This window comes from Dama dama, chromosome 12 (assembly GCF_033118175.1).
Source record: "Dama dama isolate Ldn47 chromosome 12, ASM3311817v1, whole genome shotgun sequence".
Taxonomy (NCBI): Eukaryota; Metazoa; Chordata; class Mammalia; order Artiodactyla; family Cervidae; genus Dama; species Dama dama.
In genome coordinates this window covers 51,013,102-51,038,067 of record NC_083692.1, presented here as the reverse complement: position 1 = coordinate 51,038,067, position 24,966 = coordinate 51,013,102, and the positions used below count along the sequence as shown (strand labels likewise).

The 24,966-nt window shown below is 34.8% G+C and overlaps 1 protein-coding gene across 7 annotated transcripts in view; it reads right to left on the bottom strand.

Annotated features, from left to right (window-relative positions):
* Nucleotides 1–285: 285 nt before the first annotated feature.
* The window catches only part of RNF111 (ring finger protein 111), an 82,914-nt gene continuing 58,233 nt past the window's right edge, over nucleotides 286–24,966 (bottom strand). For 2 of the 7 annotated variants that reach the window (XM_061157263.1, XM_061157264.1), the window contains exons 6-14: nucleotides 22,084–22,403; nucleotides 17,899–18,160; nucleotides 12,837–13,185; nucleotides 11,324–11,476; nucleotides 9,969–10,095; nucleotides 6,169–6,261; nucleotides 4,842–4,937; nucleotides 3,700–3,827; nucleotides 286–1,933 (exon numbers count right to left, since the gene is read on the bottom strand). In XM_061157263.1, the coding sequence (XP_061013246.1) occupies nucleotides 1,816–1,933; nucleotides 3,700–3,827; nucleotides 4,842–4,937; nucleotides 6,169–6,261; nucleotides 9,969–10,095; nucleotides 11,324–11,476; nucleotides 12,837–13,185; nucleotides 17,899–18,160; nucleotides 22,084–22,403 (1,646 nt within the window). In that variant the 3' untranslated portion in view covers nucleotides 286–1,815. The remainder of the gene's footprint in view (nucleotides 1,934–3,699; nucleotides 3,828–4,841; nucleotides 4,938–6,168; nucleotides 6,262–9,968; nucleotides 10,096–11,323; nucleotides 11,477–12,836; nucleotides 13,186–17,898; nucleotides 18,161–22,083; nucleotides 22,404–24,966) is intronic. The other 5 variants (XM_061157266.1, XM_061157267.1, XM_061157265.1 and 2 more) reach the window with 5 other exon arrangements.

Sequence of the window (24,966 nt, the reverse complement as noted above, 5' to 3'; positions counted from 1 at the left end):
CAACCCTTCTACAACTGCTGCTAGTATTCTTATTAATTGTGTTATTTTATATCCAATTTTCTTAACCATAATCCACCCTTGATCTCTAACACATACTATGCTGAAGCATGTTGATACTGACAGTTACTCAGTGTAACATTTACTAATACATAAAAAGGGCAAATACCCATAACTGAATGAATACAAACAAAATTAGGCAAATGTCAACCTGAGTGAGATCACTGTTTTTGAATCCCATAATGTTCAGTGTAGGCAGTTTTATAAAAATGAATTATGAAACACAAAGACAATAGAAATATAAGTTATTTATTAATCAATCCACTTACAAAGCAGGTGGCTTAATGCAAGCTTATTGACATCTTCACATATGATCCATGGGAACATGTCTTCCACATACAGACAGTGATGTTACTGACTGATGCATTTGCAATCTGGGGCATATTAAGCATATTTAGACAAATAAAATTAGGCTATCCTGTATATGAAAGTATCTTGATAATATGCATCCTGAAGTGGATTAAAACTTTCTCCAAAAGAGAAATGTTAGTACATTAACTTAACTTTAATATTCTATATTATGCAGTAAATCTTAACTATAGAAATTAAAATTTTTAAATCAGTGATCGACTCTTGGTAATGTATGAAGTGGGAGTCTAAAACCAGAGCAACAGTAGGTTGACAGTATAATTTGTGCCTCACAGTATCTGCAGATTTACTGTTTTCAAGCTTAAAGAGAAATAAAACAAGAGACATGTAGATTCAGCTGACTTTATTTATCTTTAAACTAATAAAAATCCCTTTAAAAGTGATTCTGGGACCTTTAGAAGATCTAGGAATGCAGATACCTGCTGATGACTGCAATTCTAAATCCTGACTAAATGTGTTTACAAAAATCAATGTAAGCAGATATCTTTACTATGCGTGCTTAGCAGAAGACTGAATGAAATTCTACATGTCTTCAATTTCCCTAAAATTTTGTTAAATCTGCAAGTATATACAATCCAGCTAATTGAAATTAATATTTAGTGTTCATCAGAGCTGTTTCACAGCAGCAAAAATTGAATCTGGGAAATAAAGTTCTAAACGATGTAGGAAAAAGATAAATACAATAGGAACAGCAGTCTAAATGTATGGTATTAATATTCAACTCTATCTGTATTGTGCTAAAAGGAAAAGGATACACCAAGAAGAATTCTATTGATCGCTCTGGTGATGTGAGTACCACCTGCATCTGGTTGAAATGGTTGTATTCTGTCCCCGGTATTGAGGGTGGTGTTGAACTCAGAACTCCATATGGTAAATACACAGCAGCCGTTCTGTCCTAATTAAGGAATGTCTTAATACACAATATTATCATCTTCTAGAGGATCTTTATACATTAAACTAAAGTACATGATTGATTAAATTAAACGTTAGTAATGGATAAAAAAAATTCATAATTCTCAAGACCTGGTACTATGTAAAAAACAAAAAGACCACAAAATTCTACTTACTAAAGCAGCTAATCTTGCCTGCAAGTTTAGGGTCACAAGCCCATAATATGTGCAAAGAAATGCAATACAAGGAACCATGCAAAAATACAGGAAAATGATACAGGAAAAATGTCAAATCTAGAAAAAAAAAGCTTTTATAAATACATCAAAATCAACTGTATACATAAACTGTAGGTCTAGCATTAGTTGTACCATGTAGCAGAGCCAGCACTCTTAAGTTCAAGGCTTCCGAATCTGCGCAGGTAAGTCATGCCATCTTTGGTTGACTGCAGTACCAGGAAGGTGGGAATGAGAGGGAGGGTAAGAGTTCTGAAACATGGTGTCAACTTTCACTTGGCAGCTGGGCCTCAATGTCCACTCTGCAAATGGGGCACTTCTTATTGGTGATCAACCACTGGTCAACACACACTTGGTGGAAAAGGTGCATACAGGGAAGGCGTCTATCATAAGCAAACAAAACAAAAAGCAAAAGTTAATTTTAAGACAAGTGCAGTGGCATTTAAACAAATGATACATACAGTACTTCAGTAATGTTCTGAAGTTACTAAACATTTTCTCTTCTGTTAAAAAAAAGAAACCAAAAAACCCAAAAACCCTCCCTACTCAAGATTATATACCTACATTAAATTAATACTTTGGGCAATGTAATGTATTAATGACCAAGACAATTAAATATCACAGCTAAAGAATCAAATTATATAAAATCTCAAGAATTTTAAGAACAACAACTATAGTAACAATTATTCCAGCTTTGTTTCTATACATGAGCTGCCAATGTATTGCAGTTGGCAATATGTTCCCCACAACATAATACTGTAAATATATTTTTAATATCAAATCACTGTATTTATGAAGCACTTTCAAAAAAATTCTCACTTAATTCTCTCTTGAAAGAATTATATGGACATACAGCAGCCATATCATACTAATTAAGGAATGTCTTAATATGCAATATTATTTTCTGTCTAGAGGATCTCTTTAACACATTAAAGTACATGATTGATTAAAGGTTAATAATACTGTTTCATGAGATCGTTTTCATGTTATATCGTACTATGCTACTCTTTTAAAAGCAGATTAAACAGATATGTATGCTTTAGTACACTACACTACTAATTAGAAATAGAGAAATAAAGCTTCCATGCACTAACATGCTAATGTTAAATCTAACAGTAGAGTAAAGGTTACTGACTTAAGTGTCAATTTCAACTTCCACCACCGTTGAGTTGTCATACATTTCAGAATTCATATTTTGTAAAAATAGCTAAAAAGAGGTGTTCTAATTTCTCCCTGCACAGTATTGTCAATACTGTAAAAAACAATTATCTATATTTATAAATCTTCATTGGAAATAAGTCAAACAACCTTCAAACAGCTTCAAACCCTCAAACAACTTCAAACAACCTTCTATGTGATATAGTAGACAATAAAAGTTTATAACTTTTCTCTCTCTCTTAGTCAACTGAAGAAATATGATACCGGTGTTATATATGTTATAGAACTTGCTTCATATGGGATTATGTTACATTAGAAAAAACAGAATAGGAACGAAACAGTTACTTAACAGATTATAAATAGGAAAGTCTAAAATATTTGGTTAGCATAATAATATTTTCTAAATCACATAGTTGCAAGAAGAAAACAGTCTACAAATTGAGAGGAAATTTTAGGACAAGATCACTTTATAAAAGATGATGTAAAACAAACTGCATGGAGCTAATCTGGATCCCTCTCTTTAAGCTTTGGAGAAACATTAATATACATGTTTTGGCCTCCAAAGTCTCTCACCTCTCAAGTTCTCTGTCCTGCAAGATTCAGATAAGACAATACTGACCACAAAATCTCCCTGGCCAAGTCTTGGTGTGGCCCTAAAATAGGTAGTATATTTCTCTTTGATGTTAATACAGAAACTTAATCTTTTTACTGTTTAATTCACATTACAAGGCAATTCTACATATCAGAGACTGGTAACAGGGTACGCTAAGAGTAATCTTTATTTGGTTTCTGGTCTGCTTTATAATAAAATTCCTCTTTTTTTGGCTGTGTTGCAGGTCTGTGGGAGATTAGTTCCCCGACCAAGGACTGAATCAGCACCTCAGTAGCTCAAAGTGTAGAGTTCTAACTACTGGGCGACAAGAGAATCCCCTCAAATAAAATCTCTTGTACAGTTTTGACAATGAATTTTAGATAATTAGTGTTTAGTTACCTCACATCTTCACCTTCCTCTAAAATAGACAAACAGATAGTACATTTTTCCTCTGTGTCTTCCTCAGTCCCTTCTTCCCCATCTTGTTTGCAGTGCAGTTTCCTCTGTGAGAACCAATCAGTTGTTACCTTGTTAGTAGAGATGACATTATTGAACAACTGAGTAAAGTTTGTGTTTATTTTAAAAACAAAACAAAACCATACATTCACCCACAATATATTTCCCAGATAAAATTGCCATGAATTAAAGGATGAATTAAGTGACTATTATCAACGAAGTGTTCTCTTAAGACCCTTAAATAATCAGCATCAAAATTAAAAGTAACAGAAATTCATTAGTCTGAAATCTATCATTTCTAACCCACAATCAGGATCATATATACTATTTTGTCCCATCATGAGGCACAGCCAGATAAACTTCGTTTCATTAATAAATGTTTCAGATAATGTTAAAAAATGAACGTCAGTTACAGTATTTAGCTTAAACAGTTGAGAGGACTTACATTTAATGGTAATACCCCATTAATACTCTTAGGAAAAGAGTGAAAAATACAATAAACAGTCATTTTCACACTTCATTAGTCTCTATAGTATATAACAGTTTGTTGAAAGAAATTTATTTAACATGCCTACTCCACATCTTCTAGATGTAACACTACATAAGGAATATAAGGGTAGAATATAAGAAATGTAGGTCAATTAAGTTCCCGTCCAAACAACTGACTAGCTAAATTATGGTACCACTATAGGATGAAGTTCTGTGTGAGCTATTAATAAGAATATGGGTCATCTGTAGGTGCTGATATAGGATAAAAAGAAAATGGACAAAAACTGTATGTATATTATCCCCTTTGAGTTATTTTTAAAAGTGGAAGAAAAAATATATACATATGCACATTATTAAAAATGCATGGAAGATTACCTAAGAAATCTTTAAGCATGATTTTTCTTCTGGGAAGGAAAACTAGGATCATTAGAGTAACATACTTCAATTTACAGTTTAAATTTTTTAACCATATGCATATATTGTTTTAATAATAAAAAAATATAGTTGATAGACTCCACAAACTTGAAAAAAGTCCATGATATTAAATGTTATGCATTTCAACAATAATGTAGATGTTTCATAGAATAAATGCTTACCTTTTTGTATTTATGTGGATATGTACATCTTTCAATTGTCCCCTGGGATGCTCCACGATTAACATTTCCTAATCTTTCTTCTAAATGAATAAGTTCCTGAAGAAGAATAACTAGTATTAAAAGCCAGTATGATTATTCTTTGAGCAGCACAGTCAGTATTGTAAAAGCAATAAAGTACCATATTTATAAACATGCAATGTAAATAGAGTATTCAAAAACCCATATATGGTAAGGCAAACGGCTGTTTGTAATTATTTCTCAGCTAACTGAAGTGGTATGGCAAAGTTATCTTTGTAGACTAGAACAACGTATTACCACATGATCCTATATAAGTCAGTAAGCATGTATGCATCTAGAAGATGAAGTCACTGCAGTAAAATAGGGAAACAAGTCAAACAATAGTTCTTGACTCCAACTTCCAAACTGACATGAAGAAACAAAACATTAATCATATTTAAATGATCTGTTCTTCCAGAAAATTCAGATATTTAGCAAAAAACTGAATTACTTAGGTTTCTTTTTCTATAGCAATGCTTCTCTAAAAACTAAGCTTAGTCAAAAAGCATTAGGCATTGATTATAGTAGAAAAATATTTTAAAAACCTAAATGTTTTCTAGAAGAATGGTTAAATTATATTCATCCACCCAGGAGAATATCAGTACTATCAAAAACAATGTACTATCAGCAAAAAACTGATAGTACTTATTTCCCAGATATATTGCAAAGAGTAAATTTATACAAAAAATGTTATCACTAAATTCTAATGTATTACAAGCATCACACGGGTTCAGTAAAGCATATAAGTCTAGTGCATTTAAAAATTTTCTTAACTTCTTATTTTGTATTGGGGTAGAGCCAATTAACAATGTTGTGATAGTTTCTAGTGAACAGCAAAGGGACTTGGCACATACACATACACGTATCCATTCTCCCTCAAACTCCCCTCCCATCCAAGCTGCCACAAACATTGAGCACAGTTCCACGTACTGCATTTATTTAAAAAAAAAAAAAAAAAGCATTAAGGTTTTTCTTGCACATTTAATGGTATGGTTCTTTATCTGATATTTATATTTATTTAATAAATTTCTACATTCTTCTATTATTAGATATTTTCAATTACTCTTCTTCAATATTCGGGTAATTTCTGATGCTGATTAATATTACTTATAAATCTTTCTATAACAATCCCTAGAAGCAATATAGATGTGTTACTGCCTTTTGATCCCCAGTCACTGCAGCAATGCTATAGTTATAACTATTAATATTACATATACTCTCTTTTTGCATTACAGATACTGTGGCAAATATCATTAATGCTATTACATACCTCAAAATTGCCCCTGAAAGGACCTCTGAATGATGTTCCATCCAAGCCTGATGAAATGTAACGAATGTGAGGATAGCCTGCCATGTCAGGAACCTATTTTAAGAGAACAGGTAAGCTAAATGAATTAAGAACAGGCTCAAGTTTTACTGCTACCATCGAATAATTCAGATACTCAATTTTCTCCATCTAGCTTCTCAAAAAAATCAACTTCAGGAAGAATACATAACTCCAAAAAAGGCATTCCGTTAACAGGTTCCTCTTCAAAAATGATCTCGTTTATAATAACTTTTAAATTATCATCAGAAGGAAAAAAATAGAAACAGCAGTTCCATGAGATAACAGATTCTCTTCTACTTGATTTATTTTGCACAAAGAATCCTAAGTAGAGAATACTCAAACCTAAGAATGATGTTCTTAGTAGCCTAAACATACAAAGAGTAAAATTTTTATAAGATCTGGTCAATTTCAGAGAGCTTTATTGTACAGTATATTAAGAAATAGAAATGCATAAAATTTTCTAACAAAACTTAATTTCAGGATAAAAGTTTTATTTCCCTTTCTCTAACCCCCAAATAGCCAAAGGTACCTTTGGCTGCTCTTTTGGTTTGGTTCTATTAGTGAAGTTTTAACAGTTTTTAATTTTTTGTTAGCTAAGGTCAGTCTTCACAATCTTATTTGTGAGCTCACCTACTTGACAGAATTTGCTTGTAACTCCAAAATAAATAGTTGTGCTCTCACAAGTCATTCACAGACCTGCACAGAGCAGCAAAAAAATCTGAGCTGCCCAATACGTTCTCCCAGTTGAGGAAGAACAAGACCCTGCCCATTCGTTTCAGTTCTTACACTGTATAAACAAGTGTCTTTTTTGCAATGTGTTAAGTGCAATGTTTTTCACAATTTTGTACTTTTTATAGGTCATTTTGTTGTTTAAACTGATCCCCAAACATAATGCTTAATTGTTAGCTAGGGTTCCTAAGTGCAAGAAGGCTGTGATGTGCCTTATGGAGAAAATATGTGCACATAAGCTTCGTTCAGGCATGAATTATGGTGTCATGAGCTTGGCCATATGCTCAATGTCAATGAATCAACAGTATATATCAAATAAGTTGTCTCTAAACAGAAAAATACTTAAAACAAGGTTATGCATTGGTTGTTGGGACTGGAGGCTTGCAATAACCTAGGGCTATATTCACCCTGGGAATAATGGTTCAATTCACAGTAACTCTATAGTACATTAACTACCATGAATAACAAGAGCTGACTGTAGTGTTAGGAAGGGGATATTCTGAGACCATTCTTGCATTTTTATAAACAAATCTCCAGACTTATTTGGCTTCCACTAAATCATAATACACTTCTAGCATGTTTTACAACTTTAAAAGACAGTTCACACATGGAAAAGAATTTAAAATAAGCAATAATTTCTACCCTTTAAGTAGCCTATTATTTAAGTATCTGCAACTTTCCTTATAATCAAGATCAATAGTATCCAGCTCTAAGCAGATAACCTATCTTCCTACACATCTCCAAGAGAAATGAAAAAATCAGAAAGGAACTTCTGCCTTCCAAATTACTTAAAGCTGCACTTCTCCTGTAACCCTCCATAGCCTTCTTTCTCTAACTTTTAGGGATAAGCTTCCTCTTTCTCTTACCCAAAGGTAAGCTCTATCATTTGCTCCCCTCTTCTCTTGTTTCCCCAACCTGGACCATCCCTAACTGCTACCCACCCTTTTCCTGGATATCTTCAAACAAGTCCTCCCTAATGTTACCCTGTTTTGTCTTAAACCTAAAATTACCTTCATGTTTCTCCAAACCCAGGTTCTCTAATCCTAATAGTGAGACTGTTAGTCACTTAGTCGTGTCCGACTCTTTGCCACCCCATGGACTAGAGCCCTCCAGGCTCCTCTATTCATGGAACTCTTCAGGCAAAAATACTGGAGTGGGTAGCCATTCCTTTCTCTAGGGGATTGTACCTACCCAGGGATCAAACCTAGGTCTCCTGCATTGCAGGCAGATTCTTTACCATCTGAGCCATCAAGCAATAATCAATCCTGGACCAAATGCCAATGCTATTTCCCACTTTCCCTTCACAGCCAAGTTTATTAGGCAAGTAGTTTATATTCAGTTCCCACATATTTTAACTTTCCCTACCTTACTGTGATCTAAGAGGCACTCCAACCTCCATCCCTCATCATTACTGAAATCACTTTGACAAAAGCTGCCAAAAACCACTCTAATGCCAAATGCATTCAACATTTTTCAAACTTTACTTTTTTGTGATGAAACACTACTGACCATGTTATTTTGACATTATTCTAACTTTGTTTCTCCTCAACTACCCTAGCCAATTCTTGGAATTATTTGTTTGAAGTACAGTTGTTGTTGTTGTTTAGTTGCTAAGTTGTGTCTGACTCTTTTGTGACAACATGGACTGTAGCCCGCCAGGTTCCTCTCACCACTGAGCCACCCAGGAGGCCCTGAAATACAGTATTATCATTTAAATACAGTATTATTATTTGCCAAGGTTCTTTCAATCTCTCATCAGTCTGCACATTTTTCTTAGAAATCTAATCCTCTTCCATGGATTCATGTAATATGACAGACAAGTGACACATGTAATATTTTATATTGACAGATCACAACCTATCTTTAACTCAAAGACCAGTTTATTCTTTGGAGATTCAGACCATAAACCCAACTTCCTACTGGACAGTCCACCCTGACACACATGTATCTCAGATTCAATATGTCCAAAATCTAACTCACCTAACCCCTTCCCTAAATCCTCATCTAATATTCTCCAAACTAGTGAACGGCAGCGCCATACACCTAACAACCAAAGCTAGATATCTGGGAATCATCTTAAATATTACTCAAACAGAGTCCATTATTTTTAGGTCAACTGCCACTGCCCTTGTTCAAGCATTCATCAACTTTCATCTCTTCTACTATAATGTGTCCTTCCTTCCACCATGAAACCTATTTTCCACACAACTGAAGAGATGGTCTATTTAGGTACAATCTGATTAAATCATTCTAACAACATAAACATGATCAAGACATTCCTCTTTCAATGGAGTCTAATTTCTAGTTTCCTGGCAGGGCATGTATTTCATTGCTGAGTGACCTTCACCCCTAAGATCTAGAAACAGCAACTAGGATTTTCCTGTGCTTATGCTATCTGAAAGCTCTTTACATGATGTAGCCACTTTAAGAGCACCATTCTCTATTCCAAAGCTTACTTAGAAGTTGCATGTATAGTAAAGTGTCTTGGAAACCTTCTCTGTAATACTTCTACCCCTACAAAACTACTCACTTCTCTGTACTATGCAATATGAATTATGTGAAAAGCAAACTCAATTTTTGCTGAATTTGCTCTTTAGAACTCAAACTGGTGTCAACAAAATCTGAATATGTTCAAATCAGTTACAATTAGTAGTTTTTCTACTGATCTGAAAAGAAAGTATGAATGCATTAGAACAGACCCATTAGCATTTATGATGATAAAGCACATGTCCCACTAAAAGTGGATAAAGATTGTCATGTCGATATAAAAGGAAAAAAATGTCATTTTTTACATCAAGAAGAGTATATGCAACACTGCAAATACAAACACATATTTTACTGCATCTAATATCTTCTTATAGCACAATTTCAATCTAATAATAATAATTCTAATCCTCTACTGAAACACCTATTAACAACTAATACATTAAAAATATTTCCAAAAAATAATTTAGAAAAGGAAGAACAGTTTTTGAAGGCAACTATGTTAGAATTTTGAAATCTTCCTATTTTACCATTAAAGGTAGAGCTCCTAACTGCAAGTGATGAAGCCGAGGTGGTGCATGGTAATGGGCCAAGTGAGGATGCAACGCTCCAGGTGTGTAAGTAGCTGCAGTTACTCCAGCTTCAATTCCCAGTTCCCTGACAAAAGAGAACAGTTTAAATGTTAGACATGCTTACAGTGTCTATTATCAATAGAAATGCAGGAGTATGTTTACATTTTTTAACGTCACCTGAAGATTCTTATCTTACTTAGCTGAGAAAAAAAGATAAGTTAGCCCCAAAGATATTAACTAATAATTTCAAGTTCATTTTAGAAACTAAAATTCAAAGGTTCAATTTTGTGACCATGAGGAGCAAGGCATTTGTATCCAGGTACTTCTATCCTTACAAAGGAAGGACATACAATGAGTGTCCCTAAGTTTCCTTCCAATCTAAAAGTCTGATTTTTCATGAGAAGCAAATACAATTGAGTTTACTTTTTTGGTTTATATGAATGTTGCTCCCAGGTCTTTTGTTTGTTGGATAGTGCCTCTGGATTGTTGGCATCAAGGATAATTCGAAGAGTAAACACTTCTATACCTTATAAAGCAAGGGTAAACAAAATTTTAGAAAGTAAAACTGGTAAATATCAAATCTTCAATTATTTATTCTCATTTTATATTTTGTCTGAAAAGTGACTGTGGATCAAGATCTCAATAACTACCTACAGACAACAGATTCAGAAAGAAAATCAAAGCAAATTTGCCCCCATTTCTCTAGGAAACAACTCAAGCCTGGAGGATCCAGGCTGGATTTCCCTTGTCAATAGCAGGGGTTAAGGGAGGTACAGTAAACATGAGTAAAAAGGTGGGGGTGATGGATAAAGAAGTTATGAAAAATTTAGGGGTTTTACTTTGATGGTAGATCTCTGAGAAACAACAACAACAAAAAAGCTCTACTCCAGTTTGACAGGGTTCCCTGCCCTAGAACTCAAGCTGCAACTCTTTCCTCCCCAAGTCTCTTATGACTCACCCAGAGACAGTGAGTCACAGCTAAACTGGAATTCAGTTTCTCTGTATTATCCTTAAAAAAATTTTTTGTATATCTAGCTATTTGCAGTGCTAGGTCTTACTTGTAACACTCAGGATCTTCAATCTTGTTGTGACATGTGGGATATTTACTTGCAGAATGCGAACTCTTAATTGTAGTATGTGAGATCTAGTTCGTTGACCAGGGATTGAACCCAGACTCCCTGCATTGAAAGTCCAGTCTCAGCCACTGGACCACCAGGTAAGTCCCCACATTACCCTTACCCTACAAAGTATCTCTTCCAACCTTTTCTACCACAAGAAACTGATCATAGCTCCGAAATAAACAAGATACTGACCAGGCAGATCTCTCCGGAGCCTGTCGAGGATGTGAGGACATAGTCTGAGGCACATGAATATGATGCCCGTGACCATAATTTGGGTGCATCCTATGTGGATGGGGTGGGGGGCGTTCATGTGCCCGCCTGGAAACACAGAACACAAAAAGACCACTGGAAATAATTGAATAATTGGTTATTTCTTAATGTAGAAAGAAACAATCTAGTATTAATATTATAAACATCTATAGATTAGCCTTGAAATTAACTCTGTAATAAATTAGAAAAATGCAATATAAAATAACCTAATGATTAACAATAAATCAAGAAACCATAGCCCCACAAATTCTCACTACTCATTTATTTCAATGTCTCCAATCCAAATATCATCCAAGGGAAAAAACAGTATCTTTATAATCTTTATATAGCAGATATTTTAAAAAGAATAACAGGAACTACATGAAAATAAAATTTTAAAAATTAATACTCCAGCATATGCTACGGACACAAGGAAGTTGTTTTAAGAAATGGAAACTATCTTGCTTCATCTTTTTGCTGTAATAATATTCATCCATTTTAATGGATAAAACTTCTAAGAAAAAAAAAAAACTTCTAAGAAAAAAAATTTAACCTGTGTATTTTCTTCAAACACATGCAAATACATGTCAACACATCTGGGAAACTGGTATTACTTCTATTCACACTCTTTATTCATCAGTCCAGCTTACTGTATTTTCTCTTTCTAAAGTCTGTCAAATTTACAAATACAAATGGTCACAAAGTTCTAAACGAATGGCACTTGAGCAAAAACATTTCTAGGGATTCATTTCTATAGTCTAATTCTTGTTTTCTACTAGTTTCAAACACAAATACAGATTTTTCATGTTTAACCTTAATGATTCAGAACAAGCAATTTTCTAGATACTGGAAGATAGAAATATTAATTAGCAACTTTCTATATAAAGGGTCACTATATTAAAATGACAGAAATAGTCACAGATTCTAAATATAACCTTAAATTATATAACTAAAGAAAGAAGTTACACAAGTGCCAGATCATTAAATCAAGAATCTGCAAACATTCTGTAAGGGCCAAATACTTAATATTGCTTGCTCTCTAGGTCACATGGTTTCTGTTGTAACTACTCAACTTGTGGTTTTTGTAGTGTAAAAGAAGCTACAGACAATATATAGATGAACCAGTGTAGCCACTTTCCTACATAACTTTAATAGGCAGGCAGAATAAGACCAACAAAGTACACTGCCCCAAATTAGAACATCAGGTCCTGAGTTTTCCAAAGAAAACATAAAGTTCTTTTTGTTTTTATAGTCTTTTCACATGAAATAACCTGATATAAAATTTTTATGTCGGCACCTACAACTCAGGATAAGACCTTCTGGTTAGTAAAAAATTAATTTCCTAGTGAACTGAGGATTAAATATAGCTATATCACTTCTGAAGACTTTACAGTCTTAAAAACCAATGGAAAAAAAGAATAAAGGGTGATTATCTTTTTAAAAACATAAAACATACGTTGGATGCTGCATCATTCTCCTCCTTTGAACTTCCATCCTCTGCATCATTTCATGAGGATGCAGTCTTTGTGCTGGAGGTGCTGTGGCTGGAATATGGTGTGAAATTGGCTGGTGTGTGGGAGGAAGATGCTGAGGGATTGGTGCAGCTGTACTGGCTAAGTGAGTTGGAGGTGGGGGTGCCACGGGGTGAGATGTTGCATGAGACGATATTTGAGAATGGAAAGCATGAACAGGATGAGGAATAACATAATCCACTTGAGGCGGAGGCTGAGTCTGAGGAGGAGGGTTTCCATGAGAGTGGGGGCAGGCAGAGGTTTGATGATGAAGTGGTCTTGTCAAAGAAGCATCTGTAAGAAAAGCACAAGCACCACAAGGTTAAACATATATTGCCATAATACATTTGTGTTATACTTTACAAACATATTAGTGTATTTTTATTTTATAAATTCTTTATCAATGCTTGAGTCTGCTTAGTCTTGTTTGGCAACCTGCTTTCTTCTTTGAGTAATCATAGGTATCTTCTCAAGTTAATATATATAGCTTTACTTCATTCACAGCATTTCATTACAGGAAGGCACCTAAATTTATTGATTGCCATTGATAAAAACTGGAAGCCATTATCAAATCGCCATTGATAAAAACTGGAAGCAAACCAAAGCTGCAATAAACATCTCTGTGTATAATTCCTCTTGTGCTCTCTTTCATACATGCATGTACACGAGTGTCTGAACACAAAGGCACACACTCATACACACCACTCACAGAAAGTTTCTATAGCATAAATTCCTATAAGCAGTTCTGAGTCTGAAAGAATAATTTAAATTCAGATTATTGTTGTTGATCATGTCCGACTCTTTGTTATTCTATGGACTGCAGCACGCTAGGCTTCCTTGTCCTTCACTATCTCCCAGAGTTTGCTGAAACTCATGTCCACTGAGTCAATGATGCCATTCAACCATTTCATCCTCTCTTGCACCCTTCTCCTCTTGCCCTCAATCTTTCCCAGCATCAGGGTCTTTTTCAGTGAGTTGGCTCTTCGCATCAGGTGGCCAAAATATTGGAGCTTTAGCTTCAGCATCAGTTCTTCCAATAATATTCAGGGTTGATTTCCTTTAGGATTGACTGGTTTGATATCCTTGCTGTTCAAGGGGCTGTCAGAGTCTTCTCCAACATCACAGTTCAAAAGCATCAATTCTTCAGTGCTCAACCTTCTTTATGGTTCAACTCTCATATCCATACATGACTATTGGAAAAAACAGCTTTGATTATATCGACCTTTGTTGGCAAAGTGATGTCTCTGCTTTTTAATATGCTGTCTAGGTTTGTCATAGCTATTACTATGCTATACTATTACAGGTGCTTTAAGTTCCGTGGCTGCAGTCACCATCCACAGCAACTTTTGAGCCCAAGGAAATAAAGTCTGTCACTGTTTCCATTTTTTCCCCCATCTATTTCCATGAAGTGATGTGACCAGATACCATGATCTTAGTTTTCTGAATGCTGAGTTTCAAGCCAGCTTTTTCACTCTCCTCCTTCGCCTCCATCAAGAGGCTCTTTAGTTCCTCTTTGCTTTCTACCATTAGGGTGGTATCACCTGCATATCTGAGGTTATCGATATTTCTCTCAGCAATCTTGATTCTAGCTTGTGCTTCATCCAGCCCAGCATTTTGCATGATGTACTCTGCATATAAGTTAAATAAGCAGGGTGACAATATACAGCTTTGATGTATCTCCTTCCCAATTGTGAACCAGTCAGTTGTTCCCTGTAAGGTTCTAACTGTTGCTTCTTGACCTACATACAGGTTTCTCAGGTGGCAGGTAAGGTGGTCTGGTATTCCCAACTCTTTAAGAACTTTTCACAGTTTGTTGTGATCCACACAGTCACTTTAGTGTAGTCAATGAAGCAGAAGTAGACGTTTTTCTGGAATTCCCTTGCTTTTTCTAGGATCCAGTGGATGTTGGCAATTTGATCTAAATTCAGATACTAGTTGACAAAACACCTTTCCCAAAAGTTACCATAATTAATTACCATCAACAGTACATGAGAGTTCCTGACTGTCACATATTTTACATGCTAATCAGAAAAAAATTTTGTATTCATGAATCAATTATATTTCTTCCCAGAATTATCTATTCACATTGTTAGCTTATAATTCACCTTTTTCTTATTGATTTATAAGTATTCCTTGTCATAAGGTAGTATAAACATTTTTCCAAATTGTCTCCTGGTAATTTTACTCTGTCATAAGTATTTTGCTTTTGTAAAATCAAATGTGTAAATTATATATTTATAAACACATAAATCATGTTTTCCTTAATCATTAATGGTTATAGAGCACTATAGAGAGGAAAGGAACTTGCAAGTCCTAGGCACACCTGTAAACATGTATTTTCACCACTGCACTTCTCTCCCTGCCCCATGCTATTTTTCTTGTGCTACATTAAGGAGAGGGCATATTTGCTAGCTACTTGCCATGAAAATCAGCCTTTATAAAGATGGTTTCACCCATTTCTTCAATCTGAATCTTTACATTGCAAAATGACTGTTGAAAGGTCCCTTAAGGGAATACTTTTCTCTCTTACTCTTAAGAGATGAGCATCAGTTTGAGGTCTAAAAATAAGTTTGTCTCCTCCTTGGATTTCAGCCCTAATTTCATTTCACTTGTAAGATTTTCTTGGTAGTCTGGTATGGAGCCATAGCATTTCTCTAGTTTCTTACAGAAAGATTACCTTCAGTTTTTAATTGCTTTGATTTGTGCAGCAGGGGTGAAAGTTAGGTAACCACAGACTCATTCAGCCATACGTCAAAGGAAAACTTGTTAGCATATATTTAAAGGAAACTTTCACTGAGCTCAATTTAAATTGTAAGACATTTTTAAACTAATTTTCTAAAAGTTGTATTTTCAAATCAATGTTTTACTCTAAGAAGTCACAAAGCTCAGTACTTCTTAGTCATCAAAAAAGAAGTTACTAAATTCTCTAACTGTTAACTATTCTTCCTCAAATTTAGAGCATTTTTCCCAGTTTCACAGCAAGGTTTTCTAACTATATAATTATTATACAAGAAATAATATTCACAAATATCACAAAATGCTAAAGTTTTGCTTTGGAATTAATCAATTTATTTAACTCTTCATCAATCATTTTTCAACTTTACTAAGGTATAAATAACAATTAAAACAATATATCTAAAGTGTATAATATGATAATTTGACACATTATACCATGTGAAATGATTACCACAATCAATTTAATTAACATATACATCACCTCACACAGTTGCCAATTTTTGTGTGTGGTGAAAACTTCAGCCATCATTATGATGCAGTGTTTATCTAAACAAAATAATCACTAATCATTGTATAAAGGTGATATATTCTGCATTCCCACAGACCATTTCCCTTCTTCTCTGTATTATGTGTTCTTGCCAGTAAAAATAAACAGACAAACAAAAAGTGTTCTTGATATTGTTTCTTAAAAGTTTAGCATGTCACTTTAACCCAGCAATCTCAGTTCTAGGAAGTTACCCTACAGACTAGTAGAAAACTACAAATAATTTAAATGTTCATCAATTGAGGACTAATTCAATATACAATGGAATATTATGAGGATATTAAAAACAATGAGCTAGAATTTTATGTACTACAAAAATCTGAGATGTATTGTTAAATTTTTTAAAAATAAAAAATGAAAGGCAAATACTATGTTTGATATGATCCCATTTTTTTAAAAAAGGAGAGATATGTCATAATAAGAGATGTGTCATAATAACATGTGCAGAGAAAGAAAATTTCTAAAGTTTATAATGAACTATAAACAGTTGCTACCACTGAGGTATTGGGATTAGTGGGAAGAATGGAGAAGGATTTTTAACTTCTTATATTATTCTGTGGTTTGAATTTCTTAAAGTGTACACAAGTTATTTTTATGATAAAAAGAAAACATTAACTTTTTAGATTAGAACATAAAAAAGCAAGGGATACACTTATCAATTGCTTCAATATATTATTTTTAAAGAGGAGGGGGAGAAAACCACACATTTTGAGTTCCCAATAAAAGATGATAAATGAAAGATGAATATCAACAACTATTACAGAACAGCCTGCACATCCTGCCAGTGTTCACACACGGAATTTGTCCACTGGTTAATGTTTTGCAAAAACTTGCACTCTTGAAAAGATAAATGATGTATCACCAGATTTCACTGTACAAATTTTGGGTTGACTCTAGCTGTGTATGCAGGACACAGATTTTTTAAAATTATAGGGCTGGAATCGTAAGAAGATAAATAACTGAACATTATCCCTCATATGTAATCAGAGGACAAAAGCAAATTTCCTTGCCAATGTTTTGCTTTATTCCTGGCATGAATTTTCAGTGCTTTTTTTTTAAAAATCAAAATATTTAATAAGTTTCCATCTGATTATTAGCCTATGATTTGACAAAACAATAAATATATGCTACACAGCCTAAGGTTATTTCTCATTTCTTGTATCTTATAGATTTCAATTTCTTAGAAAAGTCATATCTGATTCTATTTTAACTGCTTGCATGAAAAGAGTACAGAAAACCTTTCTACAATTGTCTTTCTGTCAAGGAATTTTCTCCTGTGTCTCAGTTAAGTTTCAGAATTCTTAAAGTTTAATTTCCTATGCATAGAAACAACTACTAAACCTTCCAATTTCTTTTTAATACTAAAGGATAAATATAAATTCCTTAAAATTTCCTTTTATAGGAATCTAAAGTACCATTCAATGTACTTCTAATAGATAGACATTAAAATGTAAATGTTAAAATGTAAATTAGACAAATATGATACTTTTTATTATTTTCCCAGACCTTTTAAAACAACATCTGCCATCTGCCGTTTTTGCTTAAGAAGACCTCTTTAGGTATGTGAGGTGAAGGAAGGATGAAATGGGAAAAATACACTCCACTTTTAGGTCAAGGAAATACTAGAAATTTATAAATTAGAATTACTGAAAGCTTATTAAATGGAGGACAGTACAATGCTTCATTTATGTGCCTCTAAGTTCTTTGCCTATTAAATTTATACTTACAAGGAGGTGGCATATAATGTCGACAAGATGACAGTGAGGCTGGTGGAGGGGGCTGGGGCTGGGGCTGGGCAACCATGCTTGATCCATAACCATCTATGGATAATGGCTGACTCGGGGCAGCGGCAGCAGCAGCCTGATGGCCAAAGATTGCAGCTCGGGAAGAAGAAACAGGACAGCAGGGGTCAAATGCAGATGCTCCATGAAAACCAGCACTTCCATGACTTCTGATACCACTGCTGCTCAGGTCTACTGGCAATGCCTGCTGTATAAAGAGGAACTATGTTTTATCTTTCTAAAATTTGGTCAAAACATTGTTTATGGTATACTATAAAAGTACTCAATGTAATCTAGAAAAATAGAATCAATAAATTTGAAACTGGTAAAATTTTGAGTGTGAAGACCTACTGAGCACCAAAAAATACTACGTGTATCTTGGATTGTAAAAATTATAGTGCTTATCCACTTAAAAACTATAATCAATTTTAAATAATCAAGCATGTGATAGTGCTTGAACAGAAGTTAATGTATTATTTTAAGATCTATTTATCTTCCATATACTAGATCTTAAGAGAGAAACTTTTAAATCATACGTTGATATCCTCCTTTACACCAAAACTCTGACTGGTAATTTAGGACTCCTTCAGAAAACATATAATCATGCCACTGAAAACATTCAAGGTTTCAGGTAAAAATCTCATTTTTAAACTGTACACAGCAAGGATTCAACTAAAACTCAAATAGTGAAAACATTATCCAAGATAACAAAGGGTCTAAGATTATTCAAGCTAAAACTATTAGTTAGCTTTGCCTCTTAGTTACCTTTTTCACTTAAAAAAAATTAAACCACAATTACTTTTATTAGTAAGATAATTTTAGGGAAGGATCATTTACCAAGTTGAAAAATCAAACAGTCTAAATTCCATCCCTACTAGAGCACTTTGAAAAGTCCTAAGGAAAATAAACGCTTTACCTTCTACTCTAGAGCAGATAACAGAAACAGAATTGCTTCTTTATATTCTTATTTTAAGTATAAGCCTTTGCTTAGTGTTCAGTACAGCTGCAATTTTTTAAATGTGATTAAAGAAAATGAAGATGTTATATATGGAATAATATGTAGGGATTGTTCACTACTGAAAGCTGGGGGGCTAGAGGTGAGGAAAGCGAGGGTAATGCATTTAATAGAGGCCCAGGTCACTTAGTCCAGTGAGGAACCATAGCGGTCTTAGTATATTTTAAAATTTAATTTTATTTTATTATTATTATTTTTAGAGACAGAGTGGTCTTTGTGGTTTCAATGGCCACCCTGTTCAGAGGATAAAAGAAACATAAGAAACTCTGGATATTAAAAGGGAAGGAGGAGGATGGTACAGAATGAGGGAAGGACAATAGAACTACTTTCCTCTTGTACATTATGTGTCTACAATCAATTAAGTAAATATCTGACGTCTTTCTTCAGAGTTGGCAAATACAATATCAGCTTCTAATGTGGATAAATAAGGTTTAAGAACAATATTTTAAGATTGTGAATTATTACTGATGACTCAAATCCTTTGTGTATTTCCTATTTATGTTAAAATTTGGCAAATGGACTGGAATATTAACATACTATGAAGGTGAGCAAATTTCCTATCTTCTTCTCCAGTCAGTGATTAAGAAAACTCCCAAAGAGTGAGTAAGGTAGGGTGAAGGTCCTCCTAGAAGCAACCGAGGGTAAAGTTAAAAGCAGAGAATAAAAAGGGGGGAAAAAACCAACAGAGAGAACCCTCTTCTTCACAATTCCAAGAGTTCACTCAATTCTTATTTTAGAAGGAAAAGTGGGGTTAAGCAAGATGGTACAGAAATAGCAAATATTACTTATTTGTTGTCCAGTCGCTAAGTCCTATCTGACTCTCTTGTGACCCCACGGACTGTAGCCCACCAGGCTCCTCTGTCAATTGGATTTCCCAGGCAAGAATACTGGAGTAGGTTGCCATTTCTTTCTCCAGGGGATCCTCCTGACTCAGGGACTGAACCTTGGTCTCCTGCATTGCAGGCATCTTTACCACTAAGCCACCAGGGAAAGTGAAAGTGAAAGTTGCTAAGTCGTGTCCAACTCTTTGCAACCCCATAGTCCATGGAATTCTCCAGCCAGAATACTGGAGTAGGTAGCCTTTCCCTTCTCCAGAGGATCTTCCCAACCCAGGGATCGAACCCAGGTCTCCTGCACTGCAAGTTGATTCTTTACCAGCTGAGCCACAAAGGGAAGCCCAAGAATGCTGGAGTGGGTAGGCTATCCCTTTTCCCGCGGATGTCCCCGACCCAGGAATCAAACCAGGGTCTCCAGCACTGCAGGCAGATTCTGCACCAACTGGGCTCTCAGGGAAGCCCTTTACATAGATCATAAATAATGCATAACACTAATTAAACTATTCTATCAAAAGAGAAAGTTACACCCAAAGGAGTAGGATGAGAGTCAAGTGACTACTAAAACTTCTCTGTTGTTAAGACTAATTAATCCTCCCCAATCTTTCTCTGCCTATCTACAGTTTGACAATGAGACACCACACAATTATAAATCCTAAGATTAGTCTCCTTCTCCTCAGCTTCCTACTATGTCCACACAGGTCTCAAATGTAGACTATATGAGACTATCTCATGTACATGTGGTTAATTTCAGAGTCCTACAAAGAGCTACACAAATCTCAAACTGTTCATGTCTCCAAAACCTCACTCTTTAGCTTCATATCCATTATCACTATTGAATGCCTGATCCTGCTGATTTTCCTCAAGGTTTGTGTATACTCCAAATACTTCTACTTAGAGACAGATGTTAGACAAGATCTCCTAGAGAAGGAAATGGCAACCCACACCGGTATTCTTGACTGGAGAATTCTGTGGACAGAGGAGCCTGGTAGGCTACAGTCCATAGGGTCACAAAGAGTCAGACAGGACTGAGCAACTAACACTTGAGAGAGAGAGAGAGATGAGCAGGTCACACCTATATTTGACACAAAACAATAAGAGATTCTACCTACAATTAAGTCACTCAGGTTGCTTTTTTAGGCCCAAAAGGTAGAATAGGTATAGTCAATCAACAGATGTTAGTACTTAGAACTGCTGTTAACAGAGCCAAAACATCATCTAAAATCTCTTTAATCACATTTCCTACTAAACCCTTTCAATTTTTTTTTTATATCAGCAGCTAGTTTCTTCTTAAGGGAACACTTCACTTTCTCAATTTTAATTTGTCAGAACCAGAAGAGATAATCATCAAAAATTTAAAAGACGAAGCAAGTAATGTACTTGAGGAAAGGCCAGAGGGTACAGTGGAGCAGTTACTCTGAATTTCACTTTAACTTTTTCTAGCCCATTTTTTTTTTAGCACATGTGTCACTTACCATTTTATATTACCCATTTTGTTTTTTAAAGTATGCACCACCCAGGTTTACATCACAATTATACACAGAAACAATACAGCAAAAGTTAAAATAGCACATAATACCTCACTTTATTTACTCCACGTGATCACCAATATGAATTTAACACTATTTGACATTTTAAGTACTCACTAATAATATCAACCAATTTACTTAATTAGCAAAAAAAATTATCAGTAATTTTAAAATTACTGATAATTTTTTTTGCTGACATTTCAATTTCCCAGAAACTAAAAACCTAATCTGCTCCTGAGAAACAGGAGGTTCCTCCCTGTATGGTTTTGCAGCTGAGAAGTCTGTTTATTTCTAGATGAGTGGAGATTACCGGGAGGCTCCAGAAGAGGAGGTAGAGGAGGAAAAAACTGGGAGAATTCCCCCATTTCTCATGAATGAGGCTGACATTGCAGTTTCAACACCTTTGTTTGAAATGAAATCCTAAACATTAAATCCACTTATATTTAACTAAAAACACAGAAAAACATTCCAGAATAAAAAATAGTATCCAATTATCCACATCCCTGGTCCCCTCAATTGGTTGCAATCATTTACAACATGAGAAAATCTTAAATACTTAATTAAAAAAAAAATCACAGGTCATTAAATTATGCCACTCTTGTAGCGGCAAAAAGAATGACTTATTTGGTACATAAACTTTATCATTAGATTTTTTTCTCTGGAAGGAGCTGCAATTTTAAAAAATTAAAGAAAAATAAATAAATAAATAAATAAAAAATAAAAAATTAAGAAGAACTCATCAAATTCCACATACCTGGTCATGGTAGCTGGCACTGGAAGTACTATTTGCTCCACAAGGTGGCTGTACTTGTGGAGGTCTTTCCACAGGACACGCAGGGTCACTAAAGGAAGGAGACACTGGGACGGCTGGATGGGGAGGATGATGATGGTGGTGATGATGCTGAAAATGGTGGCCATGCTGCTGAAAGCAACTTGTGTGTGGATGTCCTAATGCATGGTGATTCTGCGATGACCCTCCACAGGGCGAGTGCTGGGGACAGCAGGAAGGTAACCTAGGCATTGCAGGAGGGCCAGTTTCTGTTACAGCATTAGACGCAGTTCTCCTCGAGTCATCTTGAAATGAAAAAATGCACAGATCAATTAAATGATCAAGTATCACTGTGTAAAAAATATGTGTGTGTGCTTAGCTGCTCAGTCATGTCTGACTCTTCACAACCCCATGGACTGTTGTCCACCAGACTTTTCTGTCCATGGGATTCTCCAGGCAAGAATACTGGATGGAGTAAAGTAGCCATTCCCTTCTCCAGGGGATCTTCCTGACCCATGGACCAATCCGGGTCTCCTGCATTGCAGGCAGATTCTTTACCATCTGAGCAACCTTGTGTATAAATAGGTAGATAATAAGTGATTAGTGAATTCAAGTATCTGTAAATAATAATGTGATATAGTCACATTCTTAACATGTATATCCTGTAATTTTAGGCAGTGGTCTTCACTGGGATTTTCTTCCAAGCTTCAAGAGGCTTATATTAACCATGATGTTTAAATATGGCAATAAATCACCTTTTCCTAGGTCATGATAAATTATTAGTTTTTTAAAATAAATTATTAGTTTTAAATTGTATTTTAAAAACTCCAAAGTATCATGGGAGTCCTTTCACTATATACAACAAATGCTCTTAATACTATAAATCATTCCTATATAATGAAGACTACTATGTCATACTTCTTAAAATCTTAACTTCTTAAAGATATAACTATCCAACTCAGAGCATATCTGGCTAAGTCTCACTAACGTCCAAAGTCTTTTCCCTTTCTCTGGTCTCTAAACTCAGACCCAATACAACAAAAGAAATGATAAGATTCTACCTGGTTGAAAATTAAAAGTCTCTTGTAATAATTTTGTGACTCAAAGTTGAATAGTGGGATAAAAGAATGGAGTCAGATGGGCTTAAATTCTAATCCTGAGCCTGTCTAATTTGAGTAATGTGATCTTAAGAAAGTTATTTAATCTCTTTCTCACCTATTAAATGTAGCAGTAACTATCCTGCATGGTTGTTCTTAGAAAAGATAATAATCTTCTAGGTACAAAACATCTGAGTCCTAATTATGCTCTGTCACATGCCCAGAGTTACTTTGAAGGTACATTCTCCCAGGCCAGAAGAAAAGCAAATGTGTCCCCAGAAGGTTTATCCTAGTGTTTCAAACTCCTCTAAGAAACAGCACCCTTTCCTCAAACTACATATGTGCAAATTAAAAAAAGATAAAAATGGAGATACATTTTTTACTTAAAAATAGAGGAATAGAAAACCCAAAGCCTGTCCTTCCTTTCCCCCACATGACTCATGAGGCATCTCCTCAGAATTCTTAGGATTCGAGAGTACACCTGTGTTCCAGCCATATTTCTAGAGTAACCAATACCAGGGATACCCTATTCCTATTTGGCTCACAATACAAAGCTATTCTCTTCTGGGTCAATGTACCAATTAGGAATCTTCTGGTTATTTACAAACAATACAAAAAATCCAACCAAAACTGGCTAAAACAATGAAGGGAATTTACAGACTCACATAAATGAATCTGGGTGGCTCTGACTGATGGGTGTGATTGCAGTACACCTCCCTGTAATTCTCCAGGGTCTGCCCTCCTATACATGTCCTATTCTGCTGTTGCTGATTCTCTTCTGGGCAAACCTAAACTCTTCCTAAACCCTGTTAGGCAGTATTTCTATTCTAAATCTCTGAATATTGTTGTTTTTCCCCCTCAAGTTCCTATTCTGGCCTATTTGGGCTAATTTCCTGAGCCCTTTTGTATAGGTTCTTAACCTGAGAACTAGAATTCAGGAGTCTGTAAACTCAGATAGAAAAGAATTACACTAATCTCTAATAGCCTCCTGGAATTAGTATTACCTTCTTATCATAAGTTGAGAGGTTAAAAATCACAAGTAATTTATAACAAAACCAAAAAAGATAAAAAGTCAACAAGTTGTTCACTTTTAAAACATAAGTGATAGCAGATTCAAAGTCAGTTCGATAACTACATCCCTTTCATTCATTTGCATTTCAAATTTCTTAAGTAACCTGGATAGAATCACAACTGGCATACTAGGAACTGACTATGATCAACAGCTATCTTAGTTATGCTGAATCAAAAGTAGCTATTTTCTATAGGCTATAATATTTATAGCAATATCATTATTATAGGATCTTCACTTCCTACAACATTTCTGAGGTTATATCTCAGTCCCCATGTCAAAATGTTACACAAGTAAATGTCATTTACTATGTGTTACTTCAGAAAAGAAAATAAAAAACCTTTAGGACACTAAATCCATTCAGTGGATGGACTAAATGACCTTCATGGTTCCTTCCAACTGTGACACATTAGTTTTACAAATCCAAAAACTCTTAAGACTCAGGAGATAAGTCTGTAACCAGAGCAAGAGACCTAGGGACTGCATGACCAAAGTGATAGATATGACATTTATCTGTTTAAAAATGACTTGCCCTCTTGGTCTTCAATTATTCCAAAAACAAAGGTCACAGTGAGAGAAGAGGAAGCACAATAACGATAATATCCTTAAGGCATTCTGAATACATATTTAAGGGGTTAAATGATTAACAGTATGCCCCTCAAAAGAGGACTGACCTTATAGCTCTACTTCTTAGGGTACAGT